The 21,163-nt window shown below is 36.1% G+C and overlaps 1 protein-coding gene across 1 annotated transcript in view; it reads left to right on the top strand.

Annotated features, from left to right (window-relative positions):
- The window catches only part of CLNK (cytokine dependent hematopoietic cell linker), a 42,228-nt gene that overhangs the window by 9,169 nt on the left and 11,896 nt on the right, over positions 1 to 21,163 (top strand). Inside the window, exons 5-14 of the mRNA XM_062574501.1 lie at positions 2,226 to 2,388; positions 4,183 to 4,265; positions 4,713 to 4,758; positions 7,787 to 7,815; positions 8,181 to 8,200; positions 9,678 to 9,806; positions 13,338 to 13,365; positions 16,886 to 16,904; positions 18,005 to 18,080; positions 19,186 to 19,229. Coding sequence (XP_062430485.1) covers positions 2,226 to 2,388; positions 4,183 to 4,265; positions 4,713 to 4,758; positions 7,787 to 7,815; positions 8,181 to 8,200; positions 9,678 to 9,806; positions 13,338 to 13,365; positions 16,886 to 16,904; positions 18,005 to 18,080; positions 19,186 to 19,229 — 637 coding nt within the window. The remainder of the gene's footprint in view (positions 1 to 2,225; positions 2,389 to 4,182; positions 4,266 to 4,712; positions 4,759 to 7,786; positions 7,816 to 8,180; positions 8,201 to 9,677; positions 9,807 to 13,337; positions 13,366 to 16,885; positions 16,905 to 18,004; positions 18,081 to 19,185; positions 19,230 to 21,163) is intronic.

Genomic DNA, 21,163 nt, shown 5'->3' with positions numbered 1-21,163 from the left:
AAAGTAACAGTAAACTTTTTAACAACTTATTTGTATCTGAAAGCTGATTTTGAATGTCAGCTATCAAGAGATATAAGAAAAGACTCTGCAAATGCATTACAAGACAGAAAGATGAAAATAAAGTGCAGGTCTATCGCTTAACTGAAGCTGAACAAATAAAGGATGACTAAAGAAGGTTAATGTTTTGGCAAAGAAGGGAATGCTTTGGCTGCATCAGGTTTCATAGAAGAGTTAATTGTGATCAGATGCTATATGCAATTAATATCAACTAGAGGGTGGTAATAGCACAGACCAGGACAGGAAAAGAAGAATTGAGAGAATGTTTATTTATTCTAAAGTACTTAAGGATGTAGTTGAAGTAATTTCTGAGCCATTAATTGATTATCTTTGGGAGTTCTCCAAGGAGTCATGAGTTCCTAAAAAAATGGAGGACAAAGGTAACCTCAGTTTCTTACAAGAAGGAAAGCAGACCCTAAACGTATGCTGCATACATGGCAAGCCTATTAAAGAAAGTCAATGTGAAAGCATTTTTTGGAATAATAACTCTGATTAAGAAAACAAAAATGCTATCATGAAGAACAACTTCCAACATAATTTCTTTCTTGGTAGAAATATTGGCATAGGGGGGAGAAGAAAAACAGTAGATGTGATATCTTGATTTTTTTAGGTTTTTGACATTTCCCAGAAGACAATCTCATAAGCAACTATGGAAAGTTGGTGTAGGTAAAATTTTGCAAACTGTTTGCACAACTTATTGAAAATATATCCACACTCAGTCTGGTTAACAGTTTGCTACCAAACTGGAACGAGATATCCAGCAGAATACCCTGCAAATCCAGGTGTCCTGCAGGGGTCTGTCCAGTGTATGGCAGTGTTTTTATATAATGTGTACTGCTACAAAAAGGCAAACCTTATCCTGAAAGGGACTGTCGAGAACAGGGTATGTAACCCTTGTAAGTTAAGATTCAGTGCTGGGAAGATTTCATTGAAATTTTCTATCTACTTTAAGATTTGATGTTTTACTAAAGATATGTACAAACAGGAGAGAATCCAGAGGAGAGAAACACTGAGAATAAGACGTTCAAAATCCTTTGTGGTGACTGACAACTCAGAAGAGCTCTAAAGAATTGTTCCTATTTAGTCAAGGACTGAGAAGGCTACAAGGAAATATAATGTTATAGACATTAAACATAGTAAACATTGAAATAAAGTGGATGGTAATGAATTGTTTTTAGTGCCCTTGGATGCTAATACAAATTCGTATAACTTGTAGCACTTAAAAAAAGGAAAGCATTAACTGAAAAGGTAGTTAACTCATGGAAGAAGGCACCTTGGGAACCTATTGATTTCCAGTTAATAGTCAATTCAAGAACAGTTTAAAACAAAAATCAAAGATCCAGGTATGCTATGAGTGAGACTGAGTCATTGAGTATCCTCAGCTGGGTTCACATTCTAGTAATTTCAGCTCTGTGCTGTTCATAGATGTGTCTTCCCTAACGAAGCCAGCACGTATGTTCCGACATATAAACAGGCAGTATAGAGGGTGGAGCAGGACTCCAGGAAAAAAACTGTAACAAACTGAGTACAGTGGTGTAGACACATCTGGAGACATATTGAGGCACTCAGCACCATCTGGAGTCACTCTCAGCACCATGTTTATGTGAATTTTACTGTTCAATATATACTTGCTCTCTTGCTCATTTGGACTGCAAATTTGCTAGCACACCACTCAGGATTAAAGTTCTAAAGATTAATTCACAAAAACAGCGTATGTTTTCATTTTAAAACATGATGTACATGATGAGCTGGGTTTATATGTACATGTATGTATACACATACACTCTTGCAAGTAGCATGTGTAAACAGTCAGTACAATACAAATACCACATAAACGGTATTATAATGAATGGCATAGTTTGAAATGTCTGCACTGATGAAAAAATTAAACACAGCTGATTATATTTTGAAGAGTGGTAACAGGCAAGATTCACAGAGAGACCTAATCCATCTCCATAGCTATCCAAATAGCTATTTTATGAATCCAAGTCTAAAATTTAGATCCTCAGAACACTTGCTCACCTACTTTCCAACCTCTCAATCTTTATCAGAAAATTTCCTGTGCACCAAAATGTCTGCTTCTGATTATTAACTATTCCCAAATATGAAATTAATCTTGGACTTAAATTTATTTGTATTATCTGTTATATCTCTTTTCTTCTATCCAGAGCAAAGATTTGACAAGAAAGGGCAGCAATGAGTTAAAATCCTCCTCCAAAATATCTCCTGAGGAGGAAGGGGATTATGAGACTGTAAGTAGTTCGACTCTGGAGGCTATCCATGCTTTGAGAATTCTTCCTGCCAAGCCTCTACAAGAATCTGAATATGCAGGTAACTTTCTGTGTCTGCTAAAAGTGAGCTAAATCCAGATATAAATTAGGACAGTACAGATTTGGTGTTTTCAGTCTGGTTATTTTTCAGAATAAATTAGCTCAACTGAAAAATAAAACACTGGCAGGCAAGAGAGGAGCCTTATCTGCATCTTCTTGTTCAGTTTCTTATTCCTCCATTAGATTTTGTTAACTTAATACTCCCATGCTGCTTTTCTTAATTTTAGTATTACCTAAAATAATAAGAAGAAATTCTGTGATCCCATTCTACCTGGAATCTGCAAAGAAGTGACTGGTCAAATTCACAACTAGTTCAGTAAAGCCAACTGCTAATTAGGCCAAGAAACTTTAAGATGGGAAACATGAAAAAAGATATGTGAAACTTTCCATCACGTGAAAATTAGCAGATGAATAAATATAACATTCATTTTAATGCTTCTTTCAATATCAGTAATAAGCAATTATTTTGAGTGTTTCTCTCAAGCATTCTTAACCTGACGAGGTAGCTACATTAGTCAAGCTTTAGTTTACTAAAGCTATTCTAAGCCACATTTAATTCCCAAACATAGAAAGTCAATTAACATCCAATTTAGGGAAGTGAAATATCATCTGAGCTATCATAGTGAGAGGCTATTATAAACACTTTATGGAGATTTTAAATCATTCAGAAATCGGCCAGCTGGATGAGAAGGGCAGAATCTGAGAAAAGGAAGAATGGAAAATGTAAGCCAAAAACATCTGTATGTTTCACAATGTATGTGAATGATTTGGTCCTGTTCCCATCAAAGCCAAGCAAAGATTTTCCTATTGGTTTTAGTGAAAGTTAGTTTGATGCTTAAAAAATGAATGGCATTTTATGTCAATAAATTTATCAGTGTGAGAGTAGATCACAGTACAGTCTGAACATCCAAATACTCTAAATTATGTTCCAAAGATTCATTTGTGTATTTTATATGGAAATCTGAAGTAAATTTAAAGTACTCTCTTCATCTTGGTGAGTAGTGGAGACTTTCATCATCAGTTGACATCTTTCTTTTTTTTTTTTTTTTTTTTTTTTTTTTAACATTAGGTTGTCCTGAAGTATAGTTTATATTAAAAAGACATAATTTTTGTTTTATGGTCCCAGAGAACAAACATTAAACAAAAGGTTCCTCTTTAGCTATATGTTATGCCCAGTAACTGTAATGGCAGGGATACAATTGTGAGGAAAGGTCTGAAAGTACATTACAGAAGGCAAAATACAATGATAACACCCTATTTTACCATCTTTTCTAGAACAATAAAAATGTTCTTAAGATATAAAGTTAATTATTTTAAAACAATTGCTAGCAGGCAAGGATATTTGTCAGTCTGTGCATTTATTTTAGATGGTTATGGGTGCTGTGTTTATTAAAAGTTAATGTAAAAATTTGAAATGTTCTCTAAAGAGTAAAGAAAAAAAAACACATACAAGAATGCAGACAGCACTACCAAGAACAAAGACTCAAGTAAAAAATATTCACTATTTTATTCACAGATGAGGCAAACATCTGCCTTAACTGTGTAACAGCTTAGGAAGGCTTTTTCTTACCCACAGTGAGGAGGTTAACCATAAAACTTTGTTCCCATGGTCATGCTTATACCCTCCATATAGTTACTAAAATAACAGGGAAGAAGTTCCATGAAGAAAAAATTAAAACACTGTAAAAATCTTCAGGTACCTGACCTGAAAAACACACTTTTAACATAAAAATCTCATATATTTTTAAAAATATTACTGAATTACTGAAGTTTGCTCTTTCTTCCTCTTTTACAGACACACGTTGTTTAAAGTCTTTAGGTACCACTTCCCATATGACTAACCAGCACACATCTTCTCAGCCTCCTCAATACCTGACCGTAAGTAAAGATCTTAAACCCAATTCACAAATATATTTCCTCTTTTCAGTGATATTGCTTAAAGTTAAGTGCAGTCTAGATAAAATAACAAATAAAACAAATAACATTTATTTTTTACAAGTTCACAACAGCTGCATCATGTTCCTGTTTCACTTTGCAACAAATATTGCTGGTGTTAGCCTTGTAACTTATGGGAACGAAAGCAACTGTATCTATTTATATATATCTGAATACAGACATATCATACCTATATTTATGGGAGACAGTCAGCCCCACAACTGTGCTTAGTGCTTAACCAAACCCCTTTCACTTACTAACTGCCTAAGATCAAGACTGGATCTACAAAGGAAGCATTTGGAGGTATCTCAGTCAAGAACGACGTGGTTTCTGTTAGCTATAGTTTCCATGTATGACTAACATCACATCTTTATTTTATTTTATTAACAGAAACACACGTCTGTTCTAGAGGGGAAGAGCGTGCCAAATGTTAAAGGTATAATACAACTTTTTGCGATCAGAAATAATTTTGTATTTCAAATTATGAAAAAGGCATGCTTTTCAGAACAGCAGCCACTTTCAAAAATAATCATAGGGAGGATTCTAGAATACTATTTCAACTACCTAGCACTGAAGAAATTACTTACAAAAGGGGATACATTTTATCTCATGAGCCCCCTGTTCCTCAGGAGGAAAAGTCATTCTATCGAAAAATCAGCTTGTCCTTTTTCTCTAAAATTATAAGCATGTAAGAGTTAAAAAAAAAGAAAGCCTACATTATAACAAGCCTATTTCCTGGACTCAGATACTATATTATATTCTCTTTAACTTTCTCATATGCTTATGAAATAACCTGCATCTTCTAAACAGTTTCAACTAAAGGCTGTTAGATTCCTGCTGTTCTTTTCTTCTTCCTCCTTGTGCCGTCTTGCCTTTTCAACTCCCCATTCTGTGAGTGTTTCTACCCTTGTAGATCCTAGTGGCAGCGTGGAGCTGTGCTCTGGCAGGTGTAGGCTGGGGCCTTGCTGCGCTGTGCTGTAGCTCCTCTGCAGCTAGCGATAGCAATGGTGACATCTCAGATTTCAGTAAGTATTACTAGAATCTACTTGGCCTTTTGTATGATTGCTTAGACAAGGAAGTACATTCTACAACATAATCTAATGATCATTTTAATAGTAGTATCATCTAGAATAATAGCTATTAAGGATTTACCACCTAAGGCTGACAGTGTTCTCCAACTAAGGATACGCAAAATTAATTTATCACCTAGTACACACTTGTTTCTCTATTGCTTTGCCATTAACTGTTTCAAAATTCTATAATTCTGAGACACAAATACATCTTTTTTATTTGTCCTGTTTTGTTTTTTATGGTGAAATCCTAGACGCCTATATAATTCTTCAAGCATTTAATGAAATGTCCAACTACTGAATCTTTTAAATTACGATTTTATTATAAGTTTATTTTAAAAGTACATTTCTATGTATATTTCTACATATTTATATACTTTAGAGATAGCAATACCTCATGCAGTCAGCTACTGAAGCATTAAATATTTGATTCACCTTAAAAGGATTTTTCTGTTATCATTTTCAAATCTCTCAACCATACACCCAAGTATGGTCAAAAAGAATGAAATTGTCAAACCAGGAAAATATGATCACTTTCTGTGCTCACACAATAGCATTATATTTGACAAAGTAGAAATATAATGCAAAGAATTCAATACATGCAGGATTTATTGTTCCCCTTTTAGTTCATGCTGTCATACCAAGCACAGAGTCAAACAAATTCCTATAGATTTTGGGCAAGTAAGCAGTATATACATAAAGTTTGCAAAAATGAAAGGTTAGACTGAATCCTGTGAGCAAATATTGATATAGTTTGTACAAAAGCCAAATTAAGAGAAATTCTTAGCAAGATAGTTTCAAAATCAACAGAAATCAGTAGGAATGCTCCCACTGACAGTTAGCCAGTTTAGATGTAACCCCAAACTCCACAACGATTTAGTAGCTTGGATTTACACGTTTATCTGCTTCCACAGAATATGTGCTGAAATTAAGGAAGAGAGAAAGATGGTGCAGGCAGGCAAGTTAAATTCTGCAAGTTTGAGAATCTATCCTATACATATTTTTCAACACCTTATGCTTATACAGGAATCTTTTTTTATTTTTAGTTAGTAACTATGCTGTTATTAAATATACCTTAACACTTATTCTTGTGCACAGTGCTGTTGAGTGGCTTTGCCACAAGATGGCATAAACAGAACAGAAGATTTTTTCATCAGTTATTTTCCAGAATTATTAAATATTTATTTATAATTATTTTAATTAAGAGCAATCTGTTATGGTTTTCTTGAAGCAGAATTGAAGATCTGTTGTGTCTCTTTTTGCATTAGCTAGGATGTCAATATATAGAATTTATGAAAATATTTTCAAAATAAAAACTAATTCAACTAGAATTTTTTTTATTATTTCTAAGATGTCCTATGTTCATTTAAATAATCAGGCATACTGTGGTAAATTTGTATAGAAAATAACATAGATTTTTTTTTATTGCTTTACAGGATTTTAATAGATTTCTATACAAAATCAAATTAATTAGCCAAACAAAATGAGTCCTAAACAACCTGATAAACATACATATAAAATTTCTGAGCTACCTTTAAATTTACAAAGTATCTGAAAAAAATATCACTATTAAACATTTTATTCTAAAAGCTAGAGGACAATCAAAGTTCACTCTGTTTTACCAAATATCACAAAAAAATTTTGATTTGCTTTATTTTGTATTTCCAGATGAAATAACCAAAAATACTTGTTTTTCCAGATTTAATTTTTAGCTATTCCTTAGTTAATCCTCTTACAAAATGAGTGTTTGTGAGTGACATTAGAAAGAATTACTTGGCTATAAAAGATAAGTTTCTCAACATTTCTATGATCACCATAATTGTCTGAGTATGCTTAGTCTTATATTTTATATGGAGAGAAGCACAAATGGTTCAGAATGAGGTATAAATTGCACCTGCAACCATTTGTGAACTATCCCCCAAAAAAGGTTAAAGTGCAGAAAGAACAATATCCACTCCACTTGCATTAAGCTTCATTCAGAGCCTGTTGGTGTCATGTGCAGAACAGCTATCAGAGAAAATACACATTCAAGTTTCTCACATACCTCAGTATTTGATTCAGGCTGTGGCTTGGCTTCATTCACACAAATAACAGTCCTTCACTGAATTTCACAAGTTTCCAGGCCTTGCATGTAGGTGCACAGATATGCACACATACAGGGTGTATGTGTGAGGATGTGGGTAGTGCTGTGTCTGGACATCAGTGCTGTGTCTGGACAGCGAGGCACTTCTCACTGTCATTCCTACAGTGCAGTAGGTTGTCACTTCACAGATTTATCTCTGGGCACTTCAGTCCATGAGGCCTGCTGATAATAAATACCAAAATAAAACTGTATCTTTATTTGTGATTTATATGGACAGCACTCTATTTACAATTATTACTAATTATCTTTAGGACAAAGAGCGAACATAAATGAATGCCAGGTAAGCAGAATCTCTCATTAATTACATTTTTTTGCAGATCATTTTGCCATTGAATATATGGAGAATGAATTTTTAAAAGCATGCTCCAATTTGCTAGCACTAACTTTTGCTCCCCAAGAATAAGAGCACACTATTATCTGCAGTTCTACATTATTTCACTCATTTGCATTCATAGCTTATATAGCAGTCTTTTAAAACTCAGTGACTTAAAAATGGAATATTAAAATATGTGCTATGTCTAGCATAAAAAAAAAACCTTTTGACTATTGACACAGGTATGTCTTATTTAATCTAAATTTTTGTCTTCCCTTGTACTGAAACGAGGAAGAAAAAGCTTACATGTATTTTTGTTTCTTCTCTTCTAGAATCCTACACCTCCTCCAAGGTAAGATCACTTAAGAGATAGCTTACATGCATTTCCTGAAAAGTATGCTTAAGGAATGTTCGTGAAGTCTCACACCTATTTGCTTCACTTACGTTAACAACATGACTGGAAGTGGGCAGACATCATTCTTCTACCTGGTTCAATTTGGACATTTCTAGCTTCTGAAATGCAAGGAGGGAGAACAAAAAAAATGAACCAGAAGTCTTCATAATTAAATCTCAGGCCTGCATAGTTGAAATCAACTTGACTGAGAGTAAGACCAAGAAGCCTTGAATCTGATTCAATCCAGACTTATATTATTAGGAAAAACCTCTGTTGATTTGTATTGGTGTCTGAGGCTCTGTTTAACCTGTTAATATTGTTTTCATTGACCCTGAAATCTTTTGCCTTTTTTTTACCACAAATCTAAATCATGTCCACAGAAATCAATTGGAATTTCACCACTTAAATAGGTCAAACTCTATTCCATGAATATGTATGCATATTTTTTTCTGTGATATGCCCAGAAATAAAAATTAATCACTTCTCGATCTTTTCAACCTCAAACAATAACAATTGCTCCAATTAAGATTTACTTTCAGAAGGTAGTCTGAAAGCTTATTCTTAATGCCTATTGAGTGCCATGGAAACTGTAAACAGTGTTAAAATATGATTAGCATTACAGACATGTTCAGATTATTCCTTAATTAAAATATGTAATAAAACAGTAAAAAGAAACAGCTTTACAGATTCAAATTGTAAAAGTGCACAAATATAAACATTCTTATTTAATTATTCTACAGTGTTTCACTATTTTGTTCTATTTGTGTTACGGTAGCTACTATAGATTTAAATTTTCTCCCCTGACTTAATACTGGTCTATACCATACAAACACACAAGGCTGTGCTGTAAGGAACTCATTGCTGTTGGCTGTGTATACTGGCAGTGCGGAATGAGTGCACCTTCAGTTTTATTTGTTCAAGCAGATCTCCGTGCTACAAATAACTACACAGTTTCTACTTTAGAGCTAACGTGTGCCAGGCTGGTTTCAGAGCATAGGCAGAGTGAGCTCAAATCTCCCAGAAATGCTGGGTACCTCTACGTTAAGAGTTTTCTGGGATAAATAGTATCTTCTCCTAGATGTGTCTGAATTGCAGTGCATTCCCTAGCTGAGCCTTATACACAGCCGTATCTACCCACAAATATTGACACTGGAGAGCTGTCTTTGGTACATAACTTTGAAGTGTATGAAAACAGTGTTATGTGGCACAAAACGTAGTACAATAATGTCTTGCAAATGTAGAGTATTATCCAAAATTATCATTAATTTTGAAAGATCTGAATAAGATCCTAGACCTGAGCTGAGGTCAGCATGAGTATATTGAAACACTCTTGGAAAATTCCACTATTTTTCTTTTTGAGCCTGCACTTACAACACAGTCCTTGTGCCTCCTTTATATCCTAGTAATTCTTCAAATTTTTCTTTTACTTTTTTAGGCCTCTAAAGACACTGCCAAAGCAGTATCAGCCACTTCCTCCAGAACCGAAGATAAGCAGCCAGCTTTCTCACACACAGAAAACGTTCAGCCAAGCTCATACCTTTCCAATATCAGCAAAAATCACAAGGTAATACTATGTTCTATTTCAAACACTGAAGTTTCTTTACACTAATTTCCTGAGAATCAAAACACTCTCCTTGGTAAAACCATGAGACTACCTCCATCACATCTCTGCTTTTACTGAAGAATAAAAATGTTGATTCTTTAGACAGCTGTGAATAATCAAGAGTAGTGGTATTTAGTGTAATCTGACACTAAACTTTATAAAGAAAAAACTGCCAAAATAATGGTAAAGTGAAGGAGTGGAAAAGTAGGTGGAATTTTTATGAACATGTTTTGTAAGTTTTGTCCTACTTTTTCCCACTAACACTTAGAGGTTTTGCAACCACTTCTGAGTAAAAACAATCGCACTTGCTTAGCACAGAACCAATTGACCAAAAAACACACTGAACATTCCAGAAACATCCAGATAAACAGTTCATATCCCAAGAACATTATATTCAGAAAAAGAAATGACTTATCTGTAGCCAGAAATCTTGCTCCAGGCCATAAGCCCAACCGATCCAGACCATGAGTCACTTCTTGCCCTTTCTTTACGTGCTCCCTCCCTCCTTACTGGACACACAGAGAAGGCAGGTTACAGGCTGCAGGAAATGTCTAGGGAGGTCACTTCTTGCTATCCTTTAGACCAGGACGCCACAGCTCTTCCTCTGTCATACGCCGTACTTGTTCACTCACCCTCTTAACATGAGAGTGTATATGAGGGCTGAGTCGTGTAGCAGGGACCACTTGTGTCCAGGCGCATGATCAAACACGCGTATGTTAAGCTACCAGAAGGCTTGCTTCTTGCCACATGTGTCTAGTCGCATGATCATGTATACACACTTGTCATGTACCTGGTTACACGGGTGCTCCTGCTGTGTGACTAAAGTGCACGTCCAAAAATGGGGAAGGCAGCAGACACATACTGGAAAATCAGGGCTGATACACATCCAGGGGCCACAAAGTATAATGCTCAAATGCCTCTCTATGGAAAGCTGTTTCAGCCAGAAGTTTGGGCACAACTGATCTATGTCCATTTTGTCCATCCTTTTATAAGCAGTTCCAATTTTAATTAGTCAAGATGGATTCTTTTTCATTTCACAAAGTCACTATAGTGCAAATCCTACAGTCCAAATCCCACAGAAAAAAAAGAAAAATCTTACAAATCAATGAAGTAATGTTCTGCTTAAAGTATATATTTAAGAAGCCTGCTGTTGAGGATGATCTTTTTTTTTCCTGTACGATGCTTAAATTATTTCATGGAATAGGTTCCAAAAGCTGTTAGACATTAAGACATTTTATTAATATGAAGTAGCTTCATACTCAGATGCATAACCTGACCTATAGCTGAAAGTTCCAAATCCCATGACTGATTCTTCAGTCATGCAGTTGCTACAATATCCTTCCCCTTGGTAGGGCAGTATATAAATTGAAAGCTCTGTGAGAACTATTATGAGTTGTGTTTGCCAGTAGTCATTAGTGTGCAAAGCACTTGGATTTGAAAAGTCCTATTATAAAGCCAAATTCTGTAATATAAATACATGACATTTCATATTCTGGAAGTAAAAGAAAGCAGCAAAAATCTTCATTACCAAACTTCACTTCACATTGCAGTTATAGATACCAGCATGTTTCTAATAGTTTTTTTCTTCAACTGTAATTTTTTTAATCACATGAGTATGAGAGGAGTGGCACAGACCAAGATTGGGAAAGCACTTTGCAGATTTCCCACACGAGCCTAAACAGGCATTTCACCTAAAATACCTGTCACTTGTCTTCAATCCAGTCCCAGAATTGTATGGTAATACAGCCATTATCAGCTAATGTAAGCAACTGTAAGCAAAGTCATCCAACTGCAGACATGATTTAGGACTGCAAGATCCATTTTTCCAGCAAGGATTGGAAGACTTAGAAAATTATACACATCGTTGTTTTTACATTCTGTAAATAGCTTCATAAAATATTAGGCCTGTATAGGATCACAGAATGTATCTTAGAAGCTTTGGTGAGATGCAAGCTTTTACATGCCTGTGGTATTTAGGGCATTTCAATGGTAAAGCCCTTCATGGTAGAATCTATTTTTGAAAATACACCGTTATTATCTCTTACCTTTACCATGCACCCAGTATCTTGAATGTAGACTTCTCATGTCAAATAATGACCTTGGTGAACACACTAACCAATTGCACAAGCTAACACAAAGACAGCCATCCAAATGCCAAACAACTCCTCTCCTTCCTCTTACACTTGCAGGAGCTTTCCTCTAACAGATCATTCAAAAATTCTTGCTCTTAACTGTTAGATGCTCTGCCCATACTTGTTTTCAACAGAGAAGCACAGAAGAGACGTGTTTTCACTGAATAGGTGTTGAAAAACGGGCCCCAGGGTTTCCTGTACAGTAGCTTCCTTTTACCTTCTCTCTGACTGATTTAACAAAATAACTCACTGTCTAATTTTTTTTTATCCTTGTGGTAAGCTAAAAAGGGACAGGATTCTGGAGCCTTAGAAAAACTTAATAGATGTCTATCCACACCTTATGTTCTAAATAACTTCTAAAAGTTGGTCGTAATCTCTCGTATAATGAGATTCAAGCGGCTAAAAAGCACTTTTCAAAATTACATCTTTAAACTATTAAACATAATTATCATATGTCAAAGCTACACAAAGGTAGCCTGTGACAAAAGATACAGAAGCAAATCCTATTGCTGACTTTCATCAGACCACTGAATTAATCTGTCAGATTTTACACAAAAAGAGTCAGGGTCCTGGTACCATCCTTGATAGGTGACTAGTGTGATACTCAGGTGGTGCAGCCATCAAAATTAGAACTATTTAATGCCAGCTTGCACAAGTCAGGGTTTTACGTTGATGATAGAATAGGCTGACCTGTGAACTCTTGTATAAATCTTTTGGAACAGGCTAGGAAGAAGGAGTTCTGGTTCTCCGGGAACAGAACTATTTTTTTGAAATATTTTCTGATGATTTTTCTTACAAGAAGATGTGCCTGTTGTTCAGGTGTATCATGAGAAGGCATAAACAAACTCTAATATCTACTTGAATCAGGACCTTGATGAGCATTCTGTATTTCTCGTCACCTGTTTGTATCTTGAGTTCTTTTTTGTGTCTCCTTTCTTCTACGCTTTTCATTCTACCACTGGCTCATTTTTGAAACTCTTCGATCTTCAAGGAACTTAACTCCATTTACAGCCAATGTTAAATTTGTGAAAAAACTTTTTGTCATGAGATGAAAGTATTGAAGAAAGCTCATAATCATTCAGATCTCCTTTCCCCTCCTCCCAGAATAAATCCTTCATAAGGACTTTTCTCATTTACCGTAGTGAATTTGGTAGATGTTGTTCCTTTTTATGGACCTTTTCCTGCAAATAATTTATGTAAAAAATAGCCACCTTCTGAATTTATATACCAGTAATAAAATTCTTCTTTTGCCAAGGGATGTTAATTTTGCAGTGATAATGTAATCAAAGTATTTAAGTACTTACAGGTTTCTTTATTTTATGATAATGAAGTGTTTTGCATATAATTCTTTCTTTTTTAGACATCTATCTGTTAAGGAAATCAATGAAGTAAGTAATAATCTTTCTATATAATATTACCACAAAAGCATGCACAAATTATGTGATGGCACAGCATCTAATGTAAAAGTATTTCAGTCCATGACTTGGCCTATTAGGTAAAAATATTATAATAATCATATTTTTATTTGGGCAGAAATATGTCTTTAATATTTCAAAACCACTACTCTGTGAATGACAGATTAGTTCCTGAAGTTTCTTACAGAAATAAAATATACACATGGTGAAAAGCTCCCTTCCCAAGTTTCTAGATAAAAGCGTATCTCTCACTGCAAAGATTAACAGCGGGGACAAACATTGTATTTCAACGAAATACAGAGAAGGGAAATGATAGCGTTAGTAGAGCTTAAAAGTATTACACTGATGTAAATACAGGGGAATCTCAAACAAAAGGCGACCCTTTTCAAGAAGGACGAATTTTATAGACAGAATTAACCTTAGGTATTACCCCCCCAAGCCATTTCTCCCTCTCTTCCCCTGCAGGTATGGCTCCTCCTACCCTTTCCCAGGGCTTTGCAGCACACCTCCCTAACAGACCCTACAAAATCTGTCACCTCGGACAAATGGCTGCTTTGCCTGCAAAATAGCTCGGTCAGTCCCTGACAAGGGCACTGCAACGCTCCTCAGCCTCCTGGGTGAGCCGGTAGCTTCCCCCATTCAGACTATTCGCAGCCCTCCAAAGCAAGGCAGAGCGCTCACCGCCCCCTGAACCTGCACACAGCACGGCACCCTGCCTGGACGGACCAACCCACCTGCCATATGCCGGAGCTCACGTTCACACTCCATCATGTCCTCAAACACTTCCTCCTCCTCAACCACGGACAGCCCAGGAGGGCTCGCTATATCCCCCAGTTCGTGTCCTACCAACCCCAGCCTCCAACTAGCAGTCCACCTTCCTTGTGGCCAGTTTGCAGAGCTCACTGTTCTGCATCAAGTGCAGCTCTAGGCACAAGGCAGCTTCTAACACTGCCTGGTGTGCTCTCGACTTCAATGCGGTTGAAGCAGCAGTGCTGAGGTCCCGTATCTGACAGAGAGGCTAGAAAAGCTCTTCCCTCCCTCCTGCACCGCCAAGCTGACTACTTCTCTCCGGGCTTCCTCTTCCAGCACAGCTGCCTTTGTGAGGCCCAGCCACTCTGCAGCAGTTCCAGACCCATAGGCCTAAATAAAACATAAAGCAATAGGGCATAGAGCAAGTGAGGCTTTTTTCTTTTTTGGATCCAAGTCTCTGTAAAAAAGGCTTTTTTAAAGTGCCTTCACCTTCTACTCTGGCCAGTGAACTGAAGCAGAGGAAAAGGGTTTAGCAAAAACTTGATAGAAATTAATAAGCAATAACTTCTTAAGTGATTTTCTATAGGAAATAAAGCTAAATGTTAAAGGGTGTTTGCAAAATTCAGAAATAGTTGATAATTTGTAGCATTTTGTATTTCTTACTGAACTTTTTATTATTTTATATTTCCGTAGCACTTCTAAAATCTCATTACAAGAGAACAAAGAAAACTGTATCTACACTACTATAAAGTCCAGTCCTCCTATCATGAAAACTGTCACAAATCCATATACTGATCTAGCTCTAATTTTAAAATCCTTTGAATTTTTGTTCTTCACACTTTTGAGTGGGAGACTGTCCCAGAATCTTACTTTTCCCATAGTTAGAAACCATTTTATTTTGCAAGATTTTTACAATACAGGTTTTGATTGCAATATTGTAATAAGCATTTAATGCTAAAAAAAAAAAAAAAAAAAAAAAAAAAAAAGATATTGGCAAGAAAGATAATGTTTTACCTTGGTACACAAAAACCTTTGTCTTGTCCTAGATGCTGGTCCATTACAGAAACAAAATATGAGAACAACCCCCCCAGGACAACAAAATCTTACATCTGTAATTAATATTTCTGACGTGGCACTGTACAGCTGCCCAAATATTGCAGCTCATAATAAGCTCATAGTTTGGCAGACATTTTAAGGAGAAATATTGTACATGTCATTACATGAAAAAGAAAAAAATTAATTTGGATCACTTCACATTTATACAGCTCCTAAGGCATAAATAGTTTCAGTGTGACCTGAAGGAGTGTGACTTTATCAAGGTTGCAGACACCAAACTGCAGGTCAATGTGCTTGAGAGCTGGACTACCATTCACGGGAACCCAGACAGGCTAGTGGAAAGGCAGAAAAGGAACCTCATGAAATTCAACAAGGACAAATGCAAAGCCCTGCACCTGGGATGGACTAACCCCCTGCAGTACTGACAGGCTCAGTAGCAGCTATGCTGAAAAGGACCTGGGGACAGTAGGCTAAACATAAGCCATCAGTTTGCCCTGGTAACTAGAAGGCTAACGGCATCCAGAGATGTATCAACAGAAGCAGAGCCAAGAGATCAAGGGAAGGTATTATTCCCCTTTACTCATTAGATAACATCTGGAATATTGTACAAGACTGGTGTAGATAGACCAGAGTGGGTCAGCAGAGGACTGGAAAACCTGCCCTGTAGCAGGACCTAACAGCAGCTTTCCATTGCTTAGTTAAAGATTACCAAGAAGGTAGACCAAGGCACTTTACCGAGTGCACAGTGCAAGCACTCTGTAAAGTCATCACAAATTGAAACTGGGGAGGCTTCAACCAGCTAGATGAGAAAAAAATCAGTATGAGGGTAAGTACTGGAAGAGGTTGTCCAGAGAGGCTGTGAAATTTGTGGTATTGGAGGTCTGCAAGATACAAGTGGATGATAATCTAAGCCCTGGTCTGATATCATGGCTCACCTTACTTTGAGCGGGAGCTTGGACTAGATACCTGCAAAGGTCCCTTCCAACCTGAATGATGCTATAAATTTCTAATTAATAGGAAAATATTTTGGGGGCAATAACTGTTAAGGAAGACACAAGTAGCAACATCTACAAAGAGTGGAAGATTGTTTTCTTTAATGCTTCTGTATTAGACTCTTGTGTATCAAAATAACAAAATAATTACTATTCCAGTGTGAATCAAAGTAATACAGAAATACAGTGAAAATTTATGAGTCAAACACTAGTCCCTAGACATGTATCTATCATTTACTTGTTTATAACATAATCTGCTTGATTAACACTGTCTGCATAGTGACTTTGAATGAAATAATAGCTACCATAATAAGAAAAATAATTGTACTATCAGTCAAGGAACCTTGAAAATAAATGACAGATTTTAATCTGTGGATTGTATGTCTCCAGTATCTCATTGATATAAGATCAATGAAGGAAATACCTAACTGTAAGTTAAACTAATATACAATAGTGATTGTGAAATGGTTTTCTAGAAGTTCAGTTATAGCTCTAAAAATTCAAGTCTACTTGTTGCCAGCGAATTGAGCTCAGAATTCAGTCCAAGTTTCTGACAAAGTGATGAACATATTTAAGTATTCATAGTGGTATGTCTGTAACTTGTTTTAAAGTCAAAAGATGTTTGGATCTGTTGTTGTAAATTCAAGCTGATGATCAAAAAATGTATGTATTTGTCATTTTATCATTTTATACAGGCACCCAGAAGAGAACAAGGTTAGTACATAATAATGTGATGTGAATTTGCTGTCTTTCCTTCATTTAAGAGTAGATCAGCTGAAGCAATCCGTATAGGAACCTGACATCTGTGCTGCTATATAGCATCACGCAGTCTGGCGCTGTATTCAGACTAGTAAGAGACATCCCTCAGGTATACTTCTGCTGAGAATGGAGAGATTTAGAGTGCCCTCTACAGTTGTGGAAGATATACTGGGAAAAAGGAATTCAGTGTGGTATTAACTACACCTACTTGGGCAACTAGAGCATCACATTTGTTCTGAGAAAATTAAAATCCTTGGGTCCTACTGCAAACATGACTATTGGAACCTGAAGAGGGAAGCCTGTGGATTAATTTGATCTGTGCAGAGATCATCTCCCTTCTTTCCTTCTTGCCTCTCCCCAGTAATTTGAAATTGGGAATTTTGAAATAAATATTTTTAAAAGTTTCAAGTTTTTAAAGATACAAATGGGCCCAAATCAGTTTTTTAAAAAAACATGTTTGAAAACCATCAATTCTTCAGACTTACTGTTTCTTCAGCTTTTAAAAACTAGTTTGAGCCACTCGCTGTGTATGTGTGCCCTGCTTGTTGACGTCCATGAAAAAATACATTACTCTGAAATACTCCAAGGGTAGATACAGGATAAATAATTTTTATGTAGTTTATATCTCCATATCAGTAAGTTCATAGTTTCCTCTGGCAGTTCCTTTTGAGGCATAAGGCAGTTGCCTGGTCTTTAACTAGAAATAGTGGCAGCTGCATTAATATACTCACTGCCTACTTATACCTGCCTATAAAATGGATTTATGAATCCTCCATACACTTCTAGTACAGCATTCTGCATTATTTACCTACATGCTAATCCATATCTGCGATCAACAAAGCCTGTAATATTCAGTGTCACATGCAATATCCAGTCCTAGTATAAATGTTTTCCATTGAAATCATTAGTTTAAAAGTCAGATTGATTGTAGCCTTTTAGCTTTTACTACTGAATTGTTTCCTATCATATATGAATTTAATGTAATTCATGGTAGTTGTTAGATACTGTCAAAGTTGCGCATGAGAGGAAATAATACCTTTTTTTATTATAAACAGTAGCAGATTTGGGGAAGAAACTTGAATTAAATTTCCAAGCAGAACAGTATAAACCAAAATATCATCCTGAAGACAGGTAGGAATATAAGAATTTAATGAGTATGTATGTACTGGATGCTTCAAAACCTAAACAGTTTGCACCTAGAAAACTGTACTTCACTATGCAATAAAAGCAAGATGATCCCACTTTCTGATGCCACATAGTGAAATATTATGTTTTGCCCTGAAGCATGGGAATAACTGTCTTTCAGAATTGCCTTCAAGCTATTGTAATTGCACATGCAATTTTTATCTTTAGTACTATACTACTGCACTACATATTTCCATCAATTTCCCTGATAGGATGTTAAATATACTATATAAAGAAGCCATGTCACCCCCAACCTCAGCATTTCCCCTCCCACATATTTTCTTTTTATACATGAAGAAAATATAGGTGACCTTCTGAAAGCCAGTTATTCCTCTGTAGAAGTCTGCCAGTTTCTCCTAATTTTCTGCTTTTCTAACCTATGCAAATCTTTCTTTTTTAAAGGCTTTTTTAAAATCTAAATCCACCACACCTCTCCCCTTCTTAAGCACTTGATGAACAAGAACGGATAGCATAGGATAACTTGAAGTGGTTTAGTATCTTTCCTAGACAAATACAGCCGACAGAAAACAGAACCTCTTGCCTAACCTTATTTGCAATGCTGGAGTGTCTCAGAGATAAAATTACTGCTTATACTAAATTTAGTAGTATTTGTGACTTGTTTTTTTGTTGTGTGGCAGCAGTGCACTTCCTAATGAAAGGGTTCTAGCTGGTATTTTTTAGTACGATCAATTGAGTACTCAGCTGTAGTCTAGAAAATCACAAACGACAGGGAACAATTGTTCATTCTCCTTTTGTAGAGGAAGACTGGTAGCAGCAGGTGAAATTAGGGGATAGGTTCAAAACAGACAAACTGTGAAACTCTTGCTGTAGAGAGTAAAAATTTAGAGAATTTCAAGAAGTGGCTAGGGAAGTTAATGGAAGGGAAATCTGTCAAAAGGCATTAAATATAAAACCACCACTGGATACCCGGGAAGGCCCTAAGCTGCAATTTGCTGAAGGATGAAAGGATACGCTGGGGAACATATGCACTGCACTGCCCACTATCAGAAATATTTGTCTAACATTACTTTCATTCATTGCTCTCTTCTAGAATTCCATGTCCACTAAAGAGTTCTAAAAATGTTTGCAGCTCAGGTAAGAACTACAGATTGCTTTGAAACATAAAACAGGAATGGATGAAGCTAGTTACAGTTACCTATACAAAACTGTGATATAATAAGAAACGAATCTGTGTTTCTGCGTGTGTATGTCTACACTGGGTATCTGCATGGAGTTAGTACAGAGGGACTGCTAAAGAGACATATCAGACAAAAAGTAAAACATGACACAGACAATAGTCATGAAGAAACAACAGGAAAGTTATGTGCTTGGCTATACACCTTTGACTAGTGCAATCTAAGAAAAATTCATTCTCCCCATGGCTAACCTAGAATCAGTGTTAAACCATTAGAGAACATCATACCCAGAAAACTAAGCAGATTTGGACAAGCCAAGGAAGGATAATAGGGAGAGGAAGAGATGGAAAATCATTTAGGTATACAAAGAAACACTCACAGAAAGAGCACGCGGTTAGCAGAACAGTCTGCTTTTCCAGGCAGAGATAGGATGAGCTGGGCTAAGCAGAAGTTACGGATACTCAAGACATTATATAGGCTCCACTATTATTTTAATACCTTTGTGTAAAGGAATAAATTGGGCTTTTCTGTGAAGAAATTGCAGAGGAAAGAATTTGTAGGTGTCATACTCAGACAAGTCGGTCGACTTACTATGGCTGGAAATAGTACATTCACCGGACTGAATGCTTTACCTAAGGGAATGTACTGGAAGCCAACATTAACCTCTGTGGGTGCTCTGCCAAAAACAGGTCTCTGGTATGGCTTGCCCAGTAACCATAGCAACATCAGTGTTCATTTTCTATCCATCTTTCTGAGATTCCTAGAACTAGATGCAACATAAAGGAGTAGTTTCACTAGTGTCTTACGCATACAGATTCCTGTGTCTCTAATCCAGATGATGATACTCTGCAAACCCTTTAAAATTGTGTTAGCTTTTTGCTGTCATTTTATCATCTGTCATCCACCCACCTCTCTACCTATTCTGTTCTAGAAAAATATGGCCTGTTTTTTAATTTAACCTCATATTTCTACTTGGCTTGTCCCTACTTATTCAATATACTTACAACTACTTTAAAAAGCATTTCCATAAATCCAAGAGAGAAGACACCATCTGCTTATGGGTTTTTGAAAAGCAAAATCTCTTTATTACCCATGCTTAATGACAAAAATTGTGTAAGCAAAAGAAAATGTCTGTCATTCTACTGTGTAAGCATGATTTCTTTTTGCATAAATACATACTAAGGAGAAAAGATACAGTAAAGGAAACTATTTCTTTAATATATTTGTCTTTCATGAACAGACTAATTTATGAAGAGCATAAACCATCTTCAGGATGGATGCATTATAAATGCAAGATATTGCAACATGACCTTGGTCTTTTCGGATTTTTTTGAACTTTGTTAAAAACACACTAGCTAATTAAGTTTGTGCTATCATACTTTTTTTTTTTTTTTTTTTTTTAATCAGGACTTCAAGAGTTCATGCCTAAGGAGACTTAGGGGCTTTAGGAACTATCCTTGCTGGTAACTTCCTACTATCCTTGACTACGCTTACTATACTTTTTCTCCCTTAACTACCTCTGCAAATGCATTTCTGTATCAAAAATTCAAAATTCAGCTATGCTGAGAACCTATAGGTTGCATAATGTGAATTTATACTAAAAGCAAATAGGACCAGGAAGAACACATCAAGGTATTATTTATTCAAATTTAGTGGGATTCACCTTAAGTCATTTCCAGGCTAAACCTAGCCACGTCACTCAGCTTCATTTCATAGGAGGACAAGTGCTCCAGCTCTGACTACGCTAGTGGCCCTCCACTGAGCCACTCATTTATCAGCCTCTTTCTCATACTGGGAGTGTAGTTCCACATATTCTCCTCTGGACAGCTACTAAAAATCTTTCTTTACACAATCCACGAAGTTCATCTATGTCCCTACTTGCTGTTGTTCTTG

This window comes from Rhea pennata, chromosome 4, assembly GCF_028389875.1.
Source record: "Rhea pennata isolate bPtePen1 chromosome 4, bPtePen1.pri, whole genome shotgun sequence".
NCBI classification, from domain to species: Eukaryota; Metazoa; Chordata; class Aves; order Rheiformes; family Rheidae; genus Rhea; species Rhea pennata.
Note: the sequence above shows the minus strand (reverse complement) of the source record. Positions and strands in the feature narration are given on the sequence as shown.